This window comes from Echinococcus granulosus (genome assembly GCF_000524195.1).
Source record: "Echinococcus granulosus chromosome Unknown EG_S00002, whole genome shotgun sequence".
NCBI classification, from domain to species: Eukaryota; Metazoa; Platyhelminthes; class Cestoda; order Cyclophyllidea; family Taeniidae; genus Echinococcus; species Echinococcus granulosus.
Window position 1 is genome coordinate 1,650,333 of NW_020170382.1, and position 11,268 is coordinate 1,661,600.

The window sequence follows — 11,268 nt, forward strand, 5'->3', positions numbered from 1 at the left end:
ACCCTTCTATTGGATTCAATTTTCAGTATAGTCATTGAATTTCCGAGTTCACAATTTTTTGTACATAGATTTGCTGTGCTAGCAGTCTTTTGATCTCAAAGTGCGCTTCAGCGCGACAACCAAGGGCGCCTCCGAGGCGTGCCAACTGACGACTTGGCGAACGCTGCGGCTGACCTACCCATCGTCCGGTTTTCTGCCGCCTTTCGCACTGTATTTTATAGAGTAAACCGGGAATATCGAGAAGAAGCGTCATATCCCTCTTTTTACTCAAAGAAGTTTATTATTATAATGATAACTGTGTCCAAGTCCAATATAGTCGACTTTCTTGTTTCATTCTGCCGCCTTTTGAATGGCTTGCAAATTAGAAATAATAGGTTAATATGGAAATGAGCGCTATCTCTAATTGTACATAGAGATGATTTGTGAAGGATACTTGAGTAAACTTTCAAAACTCCTCACGTATTCCAATAATTTTGTTTAAGCCTTCTACAATGAGCTGTTAATTTTAGCTGTGCTCTAATGGCATACTATTTGAAGGTCTGAGATCAGTTGATATTTTCCATCGTGCCACAAAAGAGAGTTTCCTTTTGTGGCACGAACTATACTTTACACTTTTGTGGTGAAAAACTACAGGCTTTCACGAGATTTGAGTGTCACCAACTTTTAAAGGTGGCTTGTGGGGGAATTGCTCCACTCCGGACTAAAGGGATTTCAGATCCATTGTGGAGTTTTAATTTTTTCTCACTCTGAGTTTTATGATCAGTTTTTTAAGTTTGGGAGATGTTTTTTAAGTACTGCTGGCGCATTATCAACTCGGAGTTAACTCCTCTCAAAACTCTCTAAAACAAAATCAAAGCTGCCAAGTTCATCTAAACTGTCAACAACGTTTATCTCGGCTAGTTAACACGTTTCTTGCAGATTAACTCCAAGATATTCGATGTCGGAAGTGCTGTGATCTGTTTCGACTAACTGCACGTCTATTCATCGACTTAACCAGTGCTAACTGTCCAACAGAGGATTGCAATGGCACTACGTTGATTGGAGGAGCAGAGTTGATAAGTTGAGGGGCTCAAGCAGAGCAAATGGTTTTATCGGTGGGCGTTGGATGTCAGCCCCTCCTAATGCATTTGTGGTGCGCACCTTGATGACTGACACTTAACCTCAGTCACTAACGCATATGACCCCCTATTTTCGAGTCATCCCCTCGACCTCGTCGTCATTGCCTAAGTAGGTAGTGTAGGGAGCGTTAGGGTTTTGAGTTTTGCGTAGAAATGATGCAGCACTTTTGCTTGAAATTGGTAAACTGAATCAACCCTAAACCCTAAACAGAATTCGCAGCACTTACCCATTGTCGGGTGAGATGTGACCCACATGGTGCCGATAATAAATGGAAAGAATGCGGAGAGGTAGTACGAAAATAGTGGGCATAAAGCATAAAGCATAAATCAGTGCTTACATTTTTTAAACGTACCCTGCCACCTCGAGGCTTAAATTGGGCAAGCTTTCAGAAGGTCTCAAGGAGCAGCGATGGATGGACTAGTGATGCATGAGACCACCGGCCACCTCCAACCATTGTGCAGAAACGGACAAGACTCGCTCTTCCAGGTTTACCAGAACGAGGCAGGGGCTACTAACTGGCTCATCTTGGCAATTTATTGCACTTCTTGCGAGCTTGCAAGAGCAGCTCGTACCCTCACACAGCTTATGAGGGTCTCTACCCATCATTTAACTACGAAAACAACAAATCCCACAGGTGATGTTCACGACAACTTCATTTATTAGCCAAATAATTTTTGTTTTGGTCTAATTGCTCCACGCTGCGGTTACCCGTCTTACTTGGGCATGTCGTGTGTTCACCTGGGTTCTAGTAAGGATTTTTCATTCAAGAAAAAAATATTTTTAGGTCGTAATTATGCTCAATGACAGACTTTTTGTGTTTTGACAATCACCCATATCCTGTTAAACGCAGTTGATAAATGCGTACTGGTCACTCTGCCCAGTCCGCTGTCATGCTTGTTTTTTCACACGCTTGTCAAGACAGTGAAAACTTGATCATTTTGAAAGTCATTGAGAGAGCTGAGGCATGCACGACAGTGAGCCTTGACTCCGTTACGCCGTCGCAACTGAGGCATGCATCTATAACAAAGTTTAAGTAAATCTGTTTGAATTCTGGAACCAGTATTATGTTTTCGGTTTAATTATGCAGTCAACATTTGGATAGGCAGTTCGCTTATGATCATCTTTTTCCAAACTTGTTTTTATCTTCATTCTGCGTAGTGAACGTCATAACACATGTATCAATGAGGCAAAATATTCTGCCTTAATGGCAAAAAATGAGTTAGAGATACGCTTCCAAAGGGTAATTTAAATTCATTTTGGACAAGTCCTTATACCCCTTACTTTTGCTAACCCAAATAAAAGAGTGATTAAGATAGCTCTAAAATGTTATCCGTTTGCCAGTACCGGCACTTTACAGCATGTATATTGTGTAAGAAACATATTTGCAGGCCTTTCGACATAACAACGACGGGACTATTTTATGCAAAATTCTTTAATGTTTAGCAGAAGAATTTGTAGTAATTTTTCAATGGTGGAGGTGGACATTAACATAATCGGAAAGCACGTGCACGCGAGGCATGAGAGGTAGCAAGCGGGTCATCATAGATGCTACGCTTCTTTGAGTAGAGAATAGTGATAAAGAATAGGCTTTAAGACGTGGGATTCCGTAATTAGGGAATTTGTCCTTGCTGTACCTTAAGGAGTCAGTAAAGACTTGGCGTACTACGGTGCCACTGACGGATACGCAAAGGAAAGTTGTCATAGTGTAATATGTTGACTACCGGTTTCGGTAAAAGGGGCCACTTTGGGTCTCCACCACTGTACGTTCGATGGATGGGCTGGACTTCAAGTCCATGACAGTGAGCCTAGGCCTACGGTACGTCGAGCATATGCATCCCCTCCGAGTACTTTGTCTACTTTTATCTACGGAGAAGTCTCAGGGACCCATAATAGTTTATCATAACTTATGAGCTACAGTAAACTACCATAAATGAATCAAAAAATTGCCTCGAAAGCCCAAAAACTTCCTTCAAAAGTGCAAGTACAATGGGAAGTAACAACTGCAAAGTAGCTAACATCTTTGGTCCTTCTCGAAAATGAATGCAAGGAAAAATTGAGACAGGTTTCATATTACAAAGCTCCACAGTAAGTAAGTTCTTATCGACATAGTTCTTAATAGTGTTAAATAGAGTAAACGTTTTTGTAATGGAAAGTAAGTAAACGTGTAGCAAAATTTTTTAGAATGTTTTGCTCTATTAATCCTCTTGTATTTATAGTTGCACCTGGCGGGAGAAAATATACCGGATTTGTTTTAACTCTCTCACCTCGAAGCATCGGGCGCTCAGTGCTCGTTTTCACGTGCGGGGCATGCTTCTCCTCTTCGAGTGTGCGGCTGGTTATGCCGTATTCAAAGTTAACAATGAAAAGAAACTACAAGAAGTTAAGGATTTAGCAAAGGAATTCGAGAACACTGAGTTTATGAACCAGATGTAAGCTAAATTCGAAGTACTGTTTACTTTTTAATGGTGATATTACAGGCTGGAGCCTATGTAAATTTAATGGTTGATAATCTTGCTGTGCTCGTTCAGCCATTGCTGAATCCACCATTTTGCCGGTTCTAGGTACTTATTCTTCTTTCAGGATTCAACTAGAAAAGTTTGTCGGGTTTGAGGATACTAAGGAGGCCCTTTTAGGTATGCTGATGATATTTGCGGACTAGAGTCTCTGCAGCTTTTGTGGTTGATACTTTTACTATTCTGATGTCTTATCGTTGTCGGGTAATGTTTATTCCATTCTTAGCTGCTGCGGATACCATCGAAGGCAAAATCTCTAAGAAACTGAAGAGGCTTCTAAAAAAGCTGTACGTTAAGGAGATACGCGATGATGTCTTAGCCGTGGCGGATAAAAAGCTTTCTCAGGAAATAGCAGTAGGTTTGGTTTTCCATTAAAGAGTTATTTTTAGAGTAAAATGAGTGTTTCTACGCTTGCTGATTCATCGGTGCAAAATCTTATGCGTGCAGTTCGTGCTCATATGGAGTCGCTTATTCCAGCAATTGACGAGTCAGATCTCATGCGAATGAGACTTGGTTTGGCTCACAGTCTCGATCGCTACAAACTTAAATGCAATCCTGACAAGATTGATACCATGATTGTCCAAGCAATCGGTCTTCTTGATGAGTTGGACAAGGAATCGAACAACTACGTCATGCGATGCAAGGAGATGTATGGTTGGCACTTCCCTGAATTGGCCAAGATCGTGACAAATAACATGACTTATGTGCAGCTTGTTAAACGTATTGGTATCCGAGAGAACGCAGCCAAAATGGATCTGACTGATCTCATCCCCGACGAACTTATTGCACAAGTTAGAGACGCTGCCATTGTCTCCTTGGGTACCGAATTGACAAATGATGACGTTGAGATGATTCACTCGTTGTGCGACCAAGTTATGGAAGTGGCTGAATCTCGTAATACGCTTCACGAGTATCTGGTCAAGCGTATGGTCGCGGTGGCTCCTAACTTGACTGCTCTGGTTGGCGAAATCCTGGGCGCACGTTTAATTGCAAGGGCGGGAACTTTGGTGAATCTCGCTAAGCACCCCGCTTCAACGGTTCAAATACTTGGTGCAGAGAAGGCGCTATTCCGCGCTCTCAAGACACGTCACAGTACACCAAAATACGGTCTACTCTACCATGCCAGTTTGGTCGGACAAGCTGGGCCAACCATCAAGGGCAAGATTTCGCGTATGTTGGCCGCCAAAGCTGCTCTGTCGATTCGCCTTGATGCTCTCGGGGACGAAGACGCTGATAATGAAATGGGTATTCGAGCTAGGGCTTATCTGGAGGAACGACTGCGGCAGCTTGAAGCCGGAACCTTCAACCCGCGTATTTCAAAAAAACGCAAGTTTGACTCCGTGGCTGGGAATGCAGATCATCCGCCGGCAAAGTCCAGGAAATTGTAAGGCGGAAATGGGAATTAACTGTTGAGTTAATTTGTACATAAGTGGTCGAGTGTATATATGCCTTATTGTAAGGGCGTACCTTTTGTGTCTTCCGAGGTGTTGGAGTGGTCCTTTTCGCTCGTCGTCCACTTCCTTTAGCCCTTGGTCACGGTGTTCTGGCATTCTGATGTAACCACCACTTGCCAAGTACCGTACTAATCGGTTGTTAGTTACAAGTTAACTGGCCCAGATAATTTGAAGTTGAAGAGAGATGGAGCTGGTGGGAGTGGTTGGTGACTTCTGATTCCGTATCGCAGGCGAGGCTAGGATCGGCCTGGCTTTGCCTTGGGTGGTTAGGGTTATGCGTTCGTCAGTGACAGTCCGTACGACACTTCGATGCCTTGTCGTCACTTGCATGCCTCGAGTGCCATTTGGATTGCAATCACCCAGTGCTCTGCAATTCTGCATCCCTCCAACCCAGATCAGAAAGCGGTAGCTTATTTTTTGTTTATTTTCGAAAAGAATTGGGCAAGAAGAATAGCGTCATAAGACTGTTTTCCGCACTTATGTTGCTAAAGAAGAAAAAAGAGAAGAGTGTAAACTACGGGAAGAAGCGTTTAGTCCAGGACGTGGACCTTCGTCTCGAGGCGATTCGACACAAACTTGGTCTTAAATTGCCCCGGGACCGCATACTCCGTCTACAAAAAGTAAGACAGGGGATAAAAGAATGCTACTTGTAAAGCGTAAGTAACCAGCCTCTTCTAGGGGGATCAACTCACGAAGTCTCCATCGCGCTTAGGCACGTGGATGTTCACCTCTGATGACATGGCTGTAATAATGTCCGCATCCTTGGCCTGCTCGCTCAAGTAAACGTGGCAACCATTTGTCTTGTCGATACTGATCGTTGGCATGAGGCCCGTCACCTACACAAGAGGTACGAATAGCAAAAAGGTGAGTTATTTACTAAAGATGGCCACTATGGTGAGTAGGAGGCAATGTGTACCCACCTGTACTTGAGCGTCCTGGCAGTTAACAACGTCGATAGAGGCGATAACAGTATCAAAAAGAAGTGAGGTCTTCTTGCAGCTGTCTGAAAGTTGAAAGCATCACTTCAGTCATCTAACGAGAGCGAGGATATCAGTTTGGCTGAAAAGAGCCCCCAATAGTTGCAGTTCTCTCTTCAATGAAATTGATGAAAAAAGTAGATGTTTTCAGCAAGCACTTTATAGAACGTAAATACGTACGTACACCCAGCTACACATTGGAATAAAATTAAACAAGCTGAAGTCATAGTTAAGTGTTGAATATGGGTTTTACTTGTGATTACAGATACAGAAAGCTTATCACTAGAGATAGATGGTGACTTGGTTTTGCTAATTAAGATGAAAGAACAGGCTTGCAGCAGGTCCCCACGACAGCAAATTCCGTGTCTTTTCAACGGCGCATGAGGTGCAGAAAAAAAAACTTGAAAAGTACACCGTATGCCGCTGCAGGAAATTAGAATTGGGCAAGTTGCTCACAGAGGAGTTCAAAACGTACCCAAAACGATGGAGTTGAGCTTTCCCTTGACATGTACAACACTGTCAACACACTTGAAAATGTAAACAGTCTCCTTCTTCTCCTTTGCCTCAATTACAATCTCGCGATTTCCAACTTGGTTTTCCTACAATGCAAAACATTCTTCATCAGGGATGCCCACATTCCTGACGTAACACAACTGTATTTGCGTTCGCCGTGCGTTTGGCCACAAGAATCGTTTCAGTGTACTGTGGATTCTGCTAGCACACCATTGGCACAATGATAAAACGGAGGCTTCTACAAAATCCAAACAGCGGACAATGGTTGATAAAACAACAGATTTCTCATCCTTCCTTTTCACTAACATTGTAAAGCACAAGGAAGTGTAAGTACACCCAATCTAACTGTAGTGGTGCTCCCTTATTCTTAGGAGTGTGGTGTAGTATGCAAGTAAGGCGTCTTTTTCATATGCACTTAAAATGAGAATCCAACCACACAAATTCCTAAAATAGTGATTTTCATTACTGTGCGACAAAGGGTGTTTTATACGACTATTCACTTTTCGAGGTCCTCGAGTACAATAGCCTGAGATTAATGAGTTCCAAAAGCGGCAGATCCCCTCTGAAAAGGCCAAGTCTTCAACCGTACTCATTGGAAAATATAAAACAGCAGATAAACCACTTTTTCTCCTGCAGTGCTCACTTTCAAACATTTCTGAGTGAATGATTTTAAAAAAAATGGAAAAAAAGAGAAGCGTGAGCTCACTCCTTACACGTCGCAGCGATCAACCGTTTCACAGATGAGAACTTTCAATGGCCATTTACATCAACTTTCAGCAAGCAAAACGATACATTCTGTACTGAACACAAAGTTACCACCACACGCACCTAAGTGCGCTTTTTAAAATGTGAAGGAGACATAAACCAAACTCCAGAAGGTTTACATAATTCAAAGGCTCACCACAACCCATTTGTTGCCAATAAGCTCGAGCTTGGATTGGGGTTGCGCCGCTTTGCGCTGATCAGGACGAGTGGGAATGGCAGGCGCGACTGACTTCTTGGCCGCCAAGGGGGCAGTGGTGCGCAGCTCAGGATTCTTATGCGTCTTCATGTCGTCAGTGACCTTGCGTAGGCCCTTGGCCACGGCATCACCACGATTGATCTCGGAAAATAAAGCCTGGGTGCCGGGTCCCGTAGACTGAGGAAGAAGGGAAATAATAGGATGATGCGGAGAATTCCAGGTTTGAAAAGACAATGGAACCAAGCTCACAAAGGCGTCGGCTAATCATGCGCCAAAGATATTAAGAGCCAGTCGAAGCAGGCCTGGACCTGAACGCTTGTGCTTCGGCCAGACATACTTGGTGTTTCTATAGATAGCTTGGATACTAAGGAGAGCGGAAAGTGCGTCTGTTCAGCGCTGCTAATGGCGCGATGCCTCGCCTGAGGGAAATGCCAATTATGCCAATCGATAGGTGCGCTTGTGGGTGTTGTGCGCGCGCCTGGGCCCTGCCTGAAACTGCATTTCATCAATTACCCATTTTAGCGTCTCACATCAGGGGTCGTGAAGGCAGGTCAAGTTGACAGAGGTCATGAATAAACTAAATGGCTTCTCGCAGTATTTAAGTCATGTGAAGCAAGGAGCAAAGCATTTTGACATCCAGCACTTCAAAAAGTATACGCAGCGGGCGGCAATCCGGAAAGAAGGACAAGTTTAAAATCCGCTTCATTTTTGGGGGATGTCAAGACCCTTTAACACCAGTGAGCGTAAGAGGACAAATGACCACCTGACCAAAGAATATTCATGAAATTCTTCGAATAGTAACTATGCGTGTGCTGTCAGTGGAGGTAGGCATCAATTGTGATACCAGTAAATTTAACCAACACACCGAAATCAAAATCATTCAATATCAGTATAATGTCATTAAATTTACATCTACAGGAAGTAGCCTTAGTACTAAAATAATGATTTTACACTTCTTCTGGTTCCTTTTGGTCTACTAAGTTTGGACGAAAAGACTATCATTGTTGACGCGATCCACGCAAGTACCCATTTCAGGCAAACGCTTAACCACATGGGAATTAGTCGATATGCCAGCAACCGACGCGATTAAAATTAACAATTTGTAGGGTCACAGTATTCTAATCAATAAGTAAGATTCCTCAGGGTCAAAACTTCACTTTTTAGTCCAGGTTTGACCCTCAGAAATTTCATTCCTTACCATTGGCCATCAAACAGCTACGCAAGAAAAACTGGCCATGTAAGCTGAAAATTCATCACCAGCCTGAGTCACCAAGCTTTTTATGAAACCTCCGACAAAAGAGGGATTGCAATCACCTTTTCTGCTCATTAAAAAAAAATTTATCATGCTGTGACTTCATAGAGAAGACTTTTCCGTGAAACTAATATAGGCTGAATTCAAGCTATTGCAAACTCAAAGTAGAAAAAGAACACAAGCAGAATTAAACATGGAAACTTAAAAGTCAATAGGTTAATGAATTACTAGACTGCCTGGAGAAAACCGATGGGCACGAGAAGCAAAGGTGGTACTTTTATGTCCTCCACTGAAAAAAAAAAAAACAACTCTGCCCTGAATGCATGTGTTAATAGCACAAACCAAAGATAAAAGATCAGTTACAAAAAGCAAATTATGGAAGCCACTAGGGTCCATGGATGGCGAACAATGGTGGTCATTTTCCGCTGACAAACCACATCTGAACGTGGCTCCTTATAAAAAGCAGTTTACGAAATCAATATCATCAACGCTAAATTAATAGAATAAACTTTTACTTAGTAGGCAACTTCCAGCAATTAGTGCTAAAGTTAGCTCACAGTGCAACGCTAACTAAAAAGGCAAAAAAAGTTTAAGTGCCATTTGTGATAACAAGAAATATGGATATATTGGCACCCAGTGCTTAGGCTAATCAATAGATTGTACGGGCAGTTATGTGCCCAAAGAGAAGTATGACTTTACCACCACATTCAAGCCTAACCTTGCAAATCCTATCTAGTAAAAATAACGACCAAACTCCAACCAACTGTTTTAGATTAAGAGTCAGAAGACTGCTTAAGAAAAGCAGAACGAAGAAACACGAAATTCAGTTATTTGTTATTTGATGACTCTCCGTCCTTCCTGTGGCAATACTAACAGCCAAAACTCAGTATCGCAAGAAATTCAAAGGTTACTGCACTGACTCACATCAGAGGAGGGAGCCGGAGGTGGTGGAGGCGGGGGTGGAGGAGCACCTGAGGCAGCACCTCTGCTTCCCCACGTCAGTCCCGCGGGGTAGTAGGTGACTGTGATGTCCTTCAATTGATTCCACACATCTAACAGCGCGTGCACCCACTCTACGTGTTTATCGTCCCTATAAACCAAAAATCGATAGGTAGGTAAAAGAGTTGATTGATCATCCTGATAATAAGAGGTCTTATAAGTGTCCGAGGTGAAATTATTAGCACTTAAGCACACAATTTTGGACCCAAGATAAATGCTCGACAAGAAAACCTAGCTACCAAAAGAAAGCAATAAATATTTTAAAGAGTTTGTGAGTCTTGAGTAGAATACGCATTGCAGTAGAAACAATAGATTAATTTCTAACTTACTTGCCCTTGAATTCCTTCAGTATTCGGTTCGTGTAGAATTTTCCCGACTCTACCATTTCATCGATAAATTTTGCGGGTGAATCCGGCTAAGAATACCCATAAAATGCAAGAAATCTTCAACATACTACAGCAACCCATCCCAAGGCAGCAACGGATCCGGCAATGGCAGACAAATGATTGAAATAAGCACTTTTCTGATTTCGATCCTTGAATTCGGCAACTTTTTGGATAGCATCAGAGCATGGTCTAAGGACAACCGGGAGTTGTGAGTCGGTCGGTTTCGCCATTCCGGAAGACGATTTTATAAAATTAGATTCAGCTTTGAAAGCCGCAATCAACAAATCACACTACCACGCGCCTCAAAGTTAATCGACTCTATACCTGTTCTTTAACATCTGTGCCAATTTTTACGCTAAGTGAGGACAGCCTCTGAAGAGGACCGTCAACAATACTATCGAGAGAAGGCATGTCAGAAGACTGAATCAGTTGTAAATTATTAGTGTTCTCTGTTGCTAATTTGTTAGACCTTTCTCGAATAGCTGCTGTTTCCAAGCGATCAGCTATATTTTCAAGACGCTCTACAAGTTTTGTTAACTTATCCATCTACTACCGGAAATAAAGTTCTTTGCCTAAGGAAACAGCACACCAAAGGTTTGCTTCCTGGTTGGTCAGAAAGCCCTTTGCAAACGCGCAGCTCTGATGAAAAATTAAAACAAATCTCATAATTTGCATTCATTTCTAGTTTTTAACGCAAAAAGCCAACCATGTCAAAAATAAACTAAGTTGCAACTAAAAGATTTGTTGCTTATTGTTGCTTCTATATTCCTTTTGTTCTTTATTATTCATAATGAAGATAAATGCAGAATTCACCTTCTTGTATCAGAACACACCCAACATTTTTTAAGGTGTTCTATGCGAAAATCAAGTGAGCAGTTTTTTTTCAAAAAGGCGGGCGCGCAAATGAGATGGCTTGCTTGCATATAACTATTTTTCTATCACCAAATCACCAGGGCAATCGCGTTCGCGACTGAACCGATCATGAAGAGCTGTGTAATCTTATCCCATTAAAATGTAGCGTCCCGAGACTCCCTGAAGACGAAAGAAGACAAAATACTCGGGCAGAATATATATATTCAGCACAAAGAAGGTGT

General features: G+C 42.4%; 2 protein-coding genes across 2 annotated transcripts; one reads left to right on the forward strand and one right to left on the reverse strand. All coding sequences in view use genetic code 11, as the record gives it.

Moving 5' to 3' along the window:
* Positions 1 to 3,426: 3,426 nt before the first annotated feature.
* Positions 3,427 to 5,326, forward strand: EGR_00541 (Nucleolar protein; the record flags this gene model as incomplete). Its single annotated transcript, XM_024489790.1, has 5 exons — positions 3,427 to 3,548; positions 3,700 to 3,752; positions 3,859 to 3,986; positions 4,022 to 5,016; positions 5,317 to 5,326. 5 exons carry the CDS (start codon positions 3,427 to 3,429, stop codon positions 5,324 to 5,326), a joined length of 1,308 nt encoding a protein of 435 aa, XP_024355787.1.
* A 290-nt stretch (positions 5,327 to 5,616) lies between these two features.
* EGR_00542 (Adenylyl cyclase-associated protein) lies at positions 5,617 to 10,720 on the reverse strand (the record flags this gene model as incomplete). Its single annotated transcript, XM_024489791.1, has 9 exons — positions 5,617 to 5,697; positions 5,779 to 5,922; positions 6,007 to 6,089; positions 6,539 to 6,662; positions 7,478 to 7,714; positions 9,714 to 9,879; positions 10,118 to 10,203; positions 10,243 to 10,464; positions 10,499 to 10,720. 9 exons carry the CDS (start codon positions 10,718 to 10,720, stop codon positions 5,617 to 5,619), a joined length of 1,365 nt encoding a protein of 454 aa, XP_024355788.1.
* Positions 10,721 to 11,268: the final 548 nt, after the last annotated feature.